Source organism: Bubalus bubalis, chromosome 2 (genome assembly GCF_019923935.1).
Source record: "Bubalus bubalis isolate 160015118507 breed Murrah chromosome 2, NDDB_SH_1, whole genome shotgun sequence".
Classification (NCBI taxonomy): Eukaryota; Metazoa; Chordata; class Mammalia; order Artiodactyla; family Bovidae; genus Bubalus; species Bubalus bubalis.
Genome location: NC_059158.1, coordinates 147,034,915 through 147,047,304, shown reverse-complemented (window position 1 = coordinate 147,047,304; position 12,390 = coordinate 147,034,915). Strand labels below are relative to the sequence as shown.

Here is a 12,390-nt window from a genome sequence, read left to right as displayed (position 1 = left end):
GGAAAGAGACAGTACTACTTACCCAGAGTGTCTGGGCTCCTCTTCTTTAGTCTTGAAGCACACTACTTCCTAAGCCTTGAGTGTTTCCCAGTTTATAAGACCAGTGAACTTGACATCTTTCAAGACAGGTCAACACTCATTTTCAGCAAGCCTTCCTGCATCCCTTTCCCTACACCAGTCCTCTTATCTTAACTTCCTACATGATTCAGTTTACTTACCACCTTGGGCTCAGAGGGGTTTTTTGTTTTGTTTTGTTTTAGACACGTTGTCTTTCCATGCTAAACTGTGAGCACCTTAGGGCCTAGAGTTTTATTCTGTTCCTTTAAGTCCCAGGTAGAGTTCCTGGCACAGAAGCTTAATAAACATTTGTCAAATGAATAAACTAATGAGTAGAAATCCCTAACTTCCGTAATTAACCTAAAGGGGGCCTACATTAAACTTCAAAGGTTACTTAGGAATTTCATTGTGAGTATATGGATTATCCACCTAATTATTTATATCAAAGTTTTAACTCTAGGCCTGCTGTCCTATTTTCTAGAAAGTTTCTGGGTCACCTTTCACAGTCAGTTACCAAGGGAGCATGAGAGAATTCAATTTGGTGTCAACCTCCAAAATGGAATGAGAAAGAAAAACATAAAAATCAGATAATTCCTTTAAAGTCAAATATACTGATAAATTATACTCTAATATTCTTTATTTAAAGTATAATCTTCATGTTACTTTAAGTGTTCCATATTTCTTTTAACATACAAAATGACATAGAAACAAATGAACCATGGTGATCAGACATAAAATTTACATCAGACTCTTCAGACTTGGGCAGATAAGGCTCTTGAGGGGAACTCTAAGCAGGGTGATTATGGGAGGATAAGAATTGATGAAGACTAGGAAAATAAACGAGGGTGTGGTCATGAAAGGCAGCTAGCACTTTAAGTCATATTGTTAGGTTTGGGCTTTATCCTATAGAAAATGAAGAACTGCTATAAACGCTATCAGAGGAATGACGTAGTCGGATTAGGCTCTGTGTTACTGCAGTACCTTATGTGAGATACCCACAGCTGTCGATGCCAGACCAAAGCAGGGCAGTGGGAAGAGAGAGGAGACACTGAGAGACAGTCATAAAAAAGGATTATTATTTGATGAACAATCCTATGTAAGGTGTGAGGAAATACCTTCCTTTGAATGTTTTTGGTATTACAATGTAGACAACCAAACACTTCTATTTTCTTTTAGTTTGATTCTAATGGTACCAGGTGTGGATGTTATGACTAGCCATCCCCCATTTAAACTCAGAAGAGAGACAACAAAGAAAGAAATATAGTAATGGCATGACCCTACTGTGTCCCCCCTGCCACCCCCCGGACTTATAAAAAGCAAAGCATTTCCAATAAATCCACTGAAGCTGAATCCTAATCAGCAATATATTTACCATCAATCAGGATTTTATTTTGCTCCATTGACCGATTAAATTTTCAGTGAGCCTTTGATTGAGAGACCGGCGCTAAAAGATATCTGGTGCACAGCCATTGAATCAACAACACAAGAGAGCACAGAAAAGGGGTTTAAGAAAAATGACCAAAGTATAAAACTACAACATTCAATGTTAACGAAAGTTTTAATATACACTTGACTGAAGATGCATACAATGACTACTGAATCTCCATCTCTAGACAACCAAGATACGAATGAATTTATTTAGCTTCCAGCAGAACTTCAGGCTGTGCACTTAAAGAACTGGAAACCATCTAAAAATGAAAGTTAACAGTGGAAGCAACAATGGCTATAAAGGATGGTGGGATGACTTTAAAGAAAGGATTCAAGTACTGTTTGGAAAGTTCTTCAGACACTAGTCTTTGAGTAGTTTGTGCATTTCCCATCTCTGCATAGTTAAAAGAAAGAGAGAAAGAAAAACAGAAACTAAAGTCACACACATACCACTTGGCAAAACTCCACAGCTCTATGTGATTCATGTTTTAGAACATGCACCTATGTGTACTGCTCATTTATCTAAGGAGAGTAGCTCTAATTCGATGGGTTCATGCAGTATCCCAGGGTGAGCAATGAAGTCAGCGCATGTCTCCTCTCCAGGTGTCACCGATTAATGAAGCAAACGTTAACGGGTGAAATGGGAACCTGTCATCACTTTACACAAACTCTTGCTGGGTAACATTAAACGGTCAGATGCTTGTGCTTTGAGCTCAGATGAATAAACTGGCATATTCACACCACAAGAATCAGCAAATGAACGGCATGTGCAAGAGAAAATACAACAGACCTTGGTCTTACATAAACTAATACCACCAAACATAACTATAATCCACTGTTCACAACTGGTATGGTTGCATTATCTTTCCTAGTCATACACAGATAGCTTAAAGCTCGTGTATTTTACACATACACACAGATAATTTAACATTGGCGCATGGGTTTCATTACCTATGAAAGTGCCAGTGTAATAAAAAGGTACACTGACAGCTGCCATATGTACATAATATTTGGGGACCACTGTGGTCTGATTTGAAACATAACATCGCACATTTACAATGTTGTTTGTGAAATGCTCAGAAGTTAACAACAGGTTTACACTTGTTTGTACTACCATGGCTTTGTATCTATTAAGTCAACCACGGTACCTCTGGAACAGCAATGAAATGTGTATGGTGGACTCATCAACAGCTAAGGATCCACTGGTGAACAGGACTCAACAACAGAGAGACACAAACCACAGAGTGACAGGAAGACATCCCGAGTAATCTGAGTTTCCTCCAGGCTCCCTCTAAGAGCCAATGCTGCTTGGTAGAGGGATACAACTCATGTCTTATGACACCAAGGGTAAGGCTGATAAACCTTATAGGTAACCCTGTTATTACAACAGAAACACACAGCTAGTTCTAGAGAAAGACTACATGCCTGTGTAGCACCTAGGACTCAGAAAGCAGTAACAGGATTAAGATGTTAGATGACGGTCTGTTGTAGCATTTAGAAATTAAGGTTCCTGCTCTACGACTGCAACACTTCCAAAGCAAAGGATAACTTGGGGAAAACCCCACTGTTTAAAGCAGCACATTTTAAGGAAGAAATCCTTTGCAAAGTCCAGGCAAAAGTGGTGAGACTAGTGTTATGAATCTTGCTGAAAAAGAACTCAAAGCTCACTTGAGCAACTAATTTAGTTGTCAGGAAGAAGTGAATGGAACAACTGGATGTCCCATTTCTAAAAACAGGACGTTACAGAAGTGTGGGCTCTTTAGGGGCCCTCAGTAAAACAGTAAAACATCACTAGATGGATGCTTACTAAAGGGATCATGTACAAGCTTTTATATTAAAAAAAAAAAAGGTGGAACTAAATTTCTTTATTACCATAGATACTCAACACTTGAACAAAAGCTATCTTGACCATCAATGGAAGAAAAAAAATCAGTGACAGTGAATTAAATTCAGAGGGGCTTGGGAACCCAGATTACATCTGCAAATCTGCCTGGAGGGAAAAGAACGATGTGAATTTGTATATAGCAGAATCCCATTGTAATCCATCACAACATTCCATAGATCAGTCATACACCGTGGGCCAGACAAGGCTGGTTGAAAATACAACACACAGAATTAAAGCCTATCTTAACAGTGCTCAGAAAAAGGTAAATGCTGTTTCTGTTCTCATTACCAGCTTTACAGTGGGGCTCTACCACATATATTTTGAGGCAGGAAGTTGAAGGCATGAATGAAATACTGACAATAATAGATATGGAATAAAATGAAAAGCTCAACTTTTTCCCCAAGCTTTCAACATTTAAAAATTATTTCTTAAATTTAAGGCTTTAAGTTTATCCTCCTTTCACATTAAAGACAGGGAAAGAAAACTGTCAAAATCAAAAACTGACATCATGAGCTTGGCACTTTTGTGATTAATTTGAGAGGGTGTCTACTTTCTTACATTATATACAGATGTTTATAATGACATCAAAAAAATTTAGAGACTTGTGAGTACATATATTTGCATTTACATAATTTTTATGTTTTTCCTATGGGTTATTTTGTTCTTTGTGTCCCCCACCCTTTGTTTATTTTTGGTTTCAAGCATTTCATCTCATTCAATCATTTCATTTTTTTAATTGCACCTGTTTTGTGCCCAAACTCCTTGAATCTGTGGCCATATCTTTTTTTTTTTTTAAGCAAACTCAAGAATCATTGTACAACATGCTACAAGAGAGGACAAAGAGAAATAGAGAAAAAGAATAAAAATGATGGAGAACAAACAATAAACTCAAATTTACAGACAACCTTTACAAGAGAAATACTTCAGTACAGACAAGTGAAAATGATGTGTCAAAATCTATTTCCATATTTACATTTATAAAAGAACTATACAATAGCATCATTGTTCAAATTCCAGCTTCCATTTCCAAAGGATGTGAGGTCCAGGAGAAAAGACAACAGGAAGTGAATCAACAAGAGCAGGGGTGTGTGGAGTTCCTCATGGCCTGGTCAAGACTAGGGAGCAGGGGGGAGGGGGGCAGGCAGCTTCCGTGGGTTCATCTGCCACTTTCATCTTAGGAAATCAGTTGCAGGTTTTGCTGTGGATTGGCTTGCTAGCTGTTTGTTGTATATAGCCATGCAGATTTTACCCTTTCGAAAATTAGATCTTCATGCCGCTGGAGTGTGTCATTGGTAAGAAAAGAAAAAAAAAAAAATCATGCTAAATCATTTAGAAGATATTAAGTGGTAGCAGGCTGAGGAAAGAAAAAGATCATTTGCTATTTTTTAATGGTTCTTTTATTGCACTTAATTTTTGTTGTTCTTCCTTTTTCCTTTCATTAGAAAAAAAAAAAGATTCTGAAATAGTTCTTTGTACAATATTGTCTTTTGCTCCCCTTTATTGATAGGTGGTGGGAAGGGTTCTTTGAAAGTATTTCCAAAAGGACAGTTTTTCTTTGACCCCATCCCTGTTACCCCAATGTTAGTTCTCTAGTCATTACCACCCAAGGTTTTTGTTCACAGACTTAATAGTTCTGGCAACGATGCTGCAAGTATGTCATACCCAGAATCCCACAGTGCAAGACGCTGTTCATCCAGGGCCGCTGATTCAAATGGGGCCTTGCTGAGTAGGATCAAACCTCCTCTTCTTGACATTTCTTCCAGAGTGCGTCAAAAGAAGATGCAAGCAGAAGGGGAAAAAATCCACAATATTAATCAGATCATGATGAGAGAAGGGTAATGATAATGACAGCAACGCTAGTTCCAGAGCAAAGTAATCAACTCACCCCGAGGCAGACTGTCCAAAATAACTCGAAACACAGAACAGCTCACACTTTTGGATGTTGTTACAACCTCCCTGCCAGCGTATATCCATTTGTGAAGGCTGAAAAGAAGCTTCCAGTTGTTCACTGTAAACCACAGAAAGCCTCAGCAGCCCAATTTGTCTATTTCAGAAGGAAGTGTGAAAGTTGCTCAGTTGTGTCCCACTCTTTGCGACCCCATGGGCTATACAGTCCATGGAATTCTCCAGGCCAGAATACTGGAGTGGGTAGCTGTTCCTTTCTCCAGGGGATTTTCCCAACCCAGGGATCAAACCCAGTTCTCCCGCATTGCAGGCAGATTCTTTACCAGCTGAGCCACGAGGGAAGCCCAAGAATACTAGAGTGGGTAGCCTATCCCTTCTCCAGCAGATCTTCCCAACCCAGGAATAAAACTGGGGTCTCCTGCATTGCAGGTGGATTCTTTATCAACTGAGATATCAGGGAAGCAGATTTCAGAAGGAAATGACATAGCTAACTTTAACTAGGTATAAATTAATCCAGGAGGCTCTTCCACTTAGGGGGCTATTAGAAAAACTAAGAAATATTTTGAAAGTCTTATAACTGCTTCCTTTGGGAACTTAAGAGTTCTGTATCTGTGGACTGGCTTTTGCCAAAGTGACAAAAACAAAACAAAACAAAACTTTACTCAGTTATCTTGCTGCCTTGGGGTGTGAGCTCTTACCTCACTTTGGAACAAGCATTTTTCTTACCTAGAAAGTAGAAAACCAGAGTGCACAGTAAGATGGTACACTCCAAGGAGAATGGACACAGGCTCAGGTTAGTTATGCAAATGGAGCAGCTTAGCTTAGTTGAGATAAGCAAGTTAAAATGCTTTGCTCACAGTGTCCAGTCTCCTAAAAAGAGGTTCTTTTTTAAAAAGAGAAAGAAGAGAACCAGCAAGACACTACAAGGCAACAACAAGAGTTGGTTGCAACCTCCCCATGGTCTGGCTTCATGTGGGGCATCAAGCAGGGGTTCATGCATTCCTTCTGCACACTGGGCGGGCGCAACACAGCTGCCACCATGGCGTCATGCAAAACTGGAGGCCCCTCATCCCCCTCCCTGCCCGTTCACTCGGGGCCAGCTGATACCCTTACAGCCCTGAGTACCAAAAGGACTGCAGTATATTCCTCGTCCCCACAGGTAATTCAAAATAAAAACAATACCAAAGCTCAAGATATGTAGAAAGACATCCTGCAAAGTTCTTATTTTTTTCTCCAAGGTGACTGCTTTGATGCTTCTCTTTTTCAATAGCAAATATAAAACTCTTTAAAGAAAATCTCCCTTTTTCTTTTTCAAAGTTTTCATTATGGCATCTTCTCTAATGGCTTAAGCATGTGGATCACTGGCTAAGACATAGTACAAACACTATTTGTAGCATTGCTACTTTTTTCTTTTCACCATTCCCCTTCCTCCCTCTCAACCCTTTTTTGGGTCAGTATCCCTAAAAGCAATCATTGCTGATGCTGCCCAGGAAAGAGAGGTGAGAACAAATGGGAAGTCTCCCACGATGTATCTGTTACTAAGTCAGTTTCCTTCAGAGTACAGGGCCTGTGTCTCCAGCATGTTCACTGCCCTTGAAGGTAGATGCATTAGGGACCACACTTCCTGTGAGTCAGGTGGGGGGAAAACAGTGACTGTTTGACCTTGCGGAATGATCTTGAAGGACTAGGAGCCCCAGCCCATTTAGATATGTGTTGCCAGAATGCAAGAGAACCATTAAACTTTTATCTCCCCAATTAAAACTGGATGCAGAGGAAAAATCAAGTGGGCTCATGCTATACATGTAAATGACTATATTGAAAGTGAAAGTGAAAGTTGCTCAGTCGTGTCCAACTCTTTGAGACCCCATGGACTATACAGTTCATGGAATTCTCCAGGCCAGAATACTGGAGTGGGTAGCCTTTCCCTTCTCCAGTGGATCTTCCCAACCCAGGGATCGAACCCAGGTCTCCCACATTGCAAGCAGATTCTGTACCAGCTGAGCCACAAGGGAAGCCCAAAATGACTCTATTGCCCTTATCTAAATCCCTTTATTCAAACTCAGGGAATGTCAGATAAATAGCCATGTTTAAGGTCGTAATAGCAATCTGGTCCTTTTTTTTGGCCAAGCCACACAGCTTGCAGGATCTGAGTTTCCCAAACAGGGATCAAACCTGGGTCCTCAGAAGTGAAAGCCCTGAGTCCTAACCACTGGACTGCCAGTGAATTCCCTGGTTCATTTGGAGATATGAAATTCCATTTCAGCCTGACATAGAGGCAACCTCTAGTGTCCATAAGTTGTTAGTTTTGAAGCTTAGATTGCGTTTGTTATAAAAACAATGTCCTACAGTATGACTGGCCTCCCAGGGCAGATCAGGAGGCCAACCCACCTTCCCGTCTATGGGAAAATGGACTCTAAATCCTAATGGGGAGTTCCAGGACCACGCTTCCACCACTGACGTCCCAGCAGAGAGAAGGTGGAGCCCTGTGATGAGGACAGTGAGGGCCATTCCTGCAGCTGGCTGACTTTCAGGGCTCCTAACCGGTCAACTGTAAAACCACTGCTGCTGCTGCTGCTGCTAAGTCGCCTCAGTCGTGTCCGACTCTGTGCGACCCCATAGACGGCTGTGGCTACTATATGTTGAGAACTGCCTATCAAGTTATTTTCTTCTATTTTAATGTGAAAGCACATCTCTCATCCGTAGATGCTTGCTGCTTTCCTTCCACAAGCATTTCCTCTGCAATTCTTTGTTCACTGGATTCTGAAGGCTGCTTACTTTTTCATCATAACCTGCAAGGTATTTCTGAATCATTATAGATTATCAGTGCAATCCATAGACCCTGCATTGACTCAGTTTTCATCCATTTTTACTACTTCTGAAAAACCTGTACTTTTGTCTACTATATATATTATACTATATATACATCTACAAAAGATTTTTAAAAGGCTCTTCAGGTAACAATAATGTTTGGGGAATTGTAAAGTCTTAGATATTCTTTTAAGGGTATGTTTATCCACCACTAAGATCTTCTTTTTCCATGATGAGTCATCACTCGCCCACCAAGAACGCTTTGCCCAACTCTGCCTCCTTGGTCACCTTAGACTGAGTTCACTTCCCCAGGTGGTTGAGTCAGGGAGCTGAACTGGGTCTTTCTGGCTAACCTGGCACCACCACCACCTGCTAGAGCTGAGTAAGAAAGTGCCTAACCCAAGTGTCAGAGGGATACTGGGGAAACCAGGTCCCTTATTTTGCACTGGGATATGGTCATGGAATTTAGATAAGGAGCAATCTGGTTATCCTCTTCATGGAAAGACTAGCTAAAATTGATTTCATTTCTAAACTCCACAAAAAACAAAAGCAGAAAAAGACATTTGATTTTTTGAGAAAATGTAATTAGCAATATTAGGTTCATTTCAAATTTCATTCAGTATGCCAGTCAAACAATTCAGTTAACTTTCCTTGTGATAATCCAGATATGACCCTTTCAATTTCGTTTATTGCAAGTATCTAAACAGTCTTTTCTTTAGCACCTCCAACGACAAGGAACACAAGCCAAACAGTCTCCTAGTGTCCAAGTCAGGTTCAGTAGGGACTGAATCTGACTTCTCATAGACAGGAAACCACATATTTAATTACATAGACTTATTAAATTAACACTTTTAATGTCAGGGGCAGCTCTGCCGGGGCAACATGGCCACTCCTACTGCTGAATCCCATGGAGAGAGCAGGTGGTGGAATAAGGGGACATGGCAATAGTCTTCCATAGCCTGCAATTATAACACGTTTGAAAGAACTCAACATTTGTCCTCAAATCTTGTGATACGAACTGTCCGCAAACTAGGGCACTATTAACCTTCAAGTTCTTTTCCTACCATCACCTAGAATCTCTTTTCTACCACCATCACCTATGGTGTGGATATACTTTACGGGCATATAGATGACCATATTGCTCACATCAAAACTCCTGTCTTCAGATTTAGAGAATTCAGAGAAAAAGCTGCATCCAAGTTAATAACAGCAATTCTGTTCATTGTTAGATGAAGAGATGAAATTATCTTTTTATATACTTGTCACTCGTCCTAAGCGTTAGAGAAAGATGCTACTAAAATGATACTTCAGTCTCTTGATTTTTTTCAATGTCCAGGAAAGGCAACAACTCTAATGACCCAGTGGAGCAACATTACTCTTCAAGGCTGAATGATAGCCATGAGCCTCCTCGGCAACCACATTTGCAATCTTTTGCACCACAGTTCATAGCTTTATTTAGTGCAGGGATGGAGAGGAAAAAATAAGAGCAGAGGGTGAGAGCAAATAAATGCAGATGTGGGAAAAAGTTGACCAAATTGGTATGACAAGGGCCTATGTTCAGTTTTCACAAGATTTCTCAGAGAAAAATCCTAACACCTTAAAGACTGAGAATCCATAGACTAAACTATCCCTTAGCATCTTCACACTTCTGGAATACAGAACTATTGAAATTACTTAGGTATGCCTACCACATTACCCAATATATCAGAATAGTTTTTAAAAATAACCTACCCAATAAAACATTTTTAAGAGTTTTACCATCTTGCTCAGGGAAGTCTTGCGTGCATTAACCCAAGTTTTCAGACTCTACTATTCTGCTAAAAAGAAATCTAAATTCATACTATTGTTTTGACCACACAATCTTGATAAAGCTTCATCATCACTTTACACACACAAATTTGCACACATTCACACATGCATGTACATTCACATAAGCTTATGCTTTAACCAGCTATTTACGGGTAAATATGGTTAAAAAAAGAACCCTAATGGCAGTGTCAGGAGTCAGAGCACAGCTGTATCTCTCATTCATATTTGAACAGGTTAGGCTGGGTATGAAACTTCTTCCACAACTACATTATTCAGAATGTTACACCTAAAGAAATTCAACATTAGAAAAAAGCAATACTTCCCCTGACCAGTTATTTTCCTGGATGGCTAAGTATATGTACCTTCAGATTCTTTAGGCTATCTTACTAATTTCTCATCCAGTAATAAAAACCCAGTCAGGAGGGCTTTCCAATAAAGATATTTAGGGCAATTCTTTTTACAAACTATTTTCAACTTTTGATTCTAAAGAAACCTCTTTTGTATGTACATTGAACTCAATGACAGACTTCAAAGTTTCAATTCAAATAGCAAATAATTATACTTCCAAATCATCTCTACACTAATCATCTCTAAAACTGTGTGAAGGGTGGGAACACTGAAGCTTCATCATTCAGCACCCAAAGGCTTTTATTGCAAGGTTGAAGTAGTTATTTAAAGCTCCATACAAACCACACAGCTACTATTAAAATCTAAAGATCTAACATCTAAAAATCTAAACTAAAGATTCCCATGGAGGAACAAATAGCACAAACAGCAGTACCTCCTACAAATTTAAACTGCTAAAATGACATGTTCAAGAATTCTGTCTTCATTTTTTCCTTTGTTCCAGGACATACAAATATTTACTTTACTTTACACTCCTGTGTGCCTTCTACAATGTTTTCCTGTAAGGGTCATAGGGAAGGGAAGGGGCACTGACAGAACCCAGCCACACTTGTCTGCACAGCATCCCCCCAAAGGCTATTTCTCACCTCACTAAACGTGTATCTCTTCCCCTTTGTTTTCTGTTCTGATAACTAGATGTCTTTCTCAGATATAAATACACTGTACAGGCCTAAACTACTTATACAGTGATAAATGCTTTTTTGCTTTTCCCCAAAGAAACATGCAATTCAAGCTGTGAGCTAGGCCAGGCCACTGTTTTGAGGTCCTGCTACAGAACAGTGCTCTCATCTCCAAATGCTGAAGTGGTACATTTGTCACTGCATGCGGCTGGATGGCTAAGATGCCCAGTGGACTCTTTTCCAGGCCTTTGAAACTGAAGTCTCCTAACACCAAGGAGGCATAAGCCTGGCATGAGCCAAGTTTATTTTCCTTGAGGCATACTTATGAAAAAGTTCAAAGGCGCACTCTAGAGTAACAGATCATGGAACTACTGAAATGTATAATGACCTTCTTACAGTCATGAGACACTAAGAAAAGTTTTTGCTAGAATTATTTCAGCCCAAACAAATACATATTTTTTTGTTGCTAGGTACCACATGAGTGACTCATTAACTGGGCAAACTCTTATTAATATCATGATGAGAAAGTTAAATGTGTTTGTGTGTCTTTGCACTGATGTCAAAATTACTGTTTCACTAAACAGGTTCAAATTTATAAATATCTCTGAAGAAAAGAGGTACCATCTGATAATACCCTTCCAAGCTGAAGCCACTCAAAAATTTGTAGGCTTATTCATTAAATCTTAATATAATAACAAAATTAGCAGAAAAAGTTTAATTTGTTTAAATCATCTTTTGGCTTGTTTTTCTTTCATAATAAATTTCTAATAATGACAATTTTACCTGGTTTAAATATATTGAATTGAGAATTCCAAATATAAAACATAAAAAAGTTCATAATTGAGGTAATTACTCAGATAATTCAGGTCAAAAATTAAGTAACCAGATGGAGGCAAAGTGGGTTTTGAATTTGGGTAATATTCTTATTTCCCACTTAAATTTGTTTCCCTAGATCTAATTGAAACTGAATTTATCACAGGGAGTATTTAGCACAGGGAATATTAGGTCTTATCTACAAACCACAATAAACAAGTCATCATAGCACAAAAAGATATAGGAAGCAATTACCTAATGAATTCAAGGTATGGAAACGCCAAACTGGACAAAATAGGTTCAAAAATTTGGACCACAATCAAGGTTTGTTTGTGATTATCTGGTGTGTCTATTTAAACAAACTTACTTCAGTGATCAGGTACAATCCAAGCTGAAAGGTCCTATGAAACCACACCTAGTCTACCAGTCATGTCAATATTAACAGTTCATTAAAAATAGTAAGTGACACAAAGCCACAGACTTCAAATTCCAATGAGACACCGATTTAGTAGGTTAGGGAATTAATGAAACTATTTTTAATGTTTTTATAAAATAATAAAGCTTTTCAAATCACAAAGCTATACAGGTGAAAAATAAGGTTGTGAAAATTTCAAAATGTCAATGGCATAAAAAGCAGTTTTAAACAGATACAAAGAACTT

At 39.0% G+C, this 12,390-nt stretch overlaps 1 protein-coding gene across 6 annotated transcripts in view; it reads right to left on the bottom strand.

Moving 5' to 3' along the window:
• Nucleotides 1-1,111: 1,111 nt before the first annotated feature.
• The window catches only part of ADAM23 (ADAM metallopeptidase domain 23), a 200,263-nt gene continuing 188,984 nt past the window's right edge, over nt 1,112-12,390 (bottom strand). For 3 of the 6 annotated variants that reach the window (XM_045164561.1, XM_045164562.1, XM_045164559.1), the window contains 2 exons: nt 5,033-5,126; nt 1,112-4,646 (listed from right to left, as the gene is read on the bottom strand). In XM_045164561.1, coding sequence (XP_045020496.1) covers nt 5,078-5,126 — 49 coding nt within the window. In that variant the 3' untranslated portion in view covers nt 1,112-4,646; nt 5,033-5,077. Of the gene's footprint in view, nt 5,127-12,390 lie in introns of all 6 variants that reach the window. The other 3 variants (XM_045164558.1, XM_045164560.1, XM_045164557.1) reach the window with 1 other exon arrangement.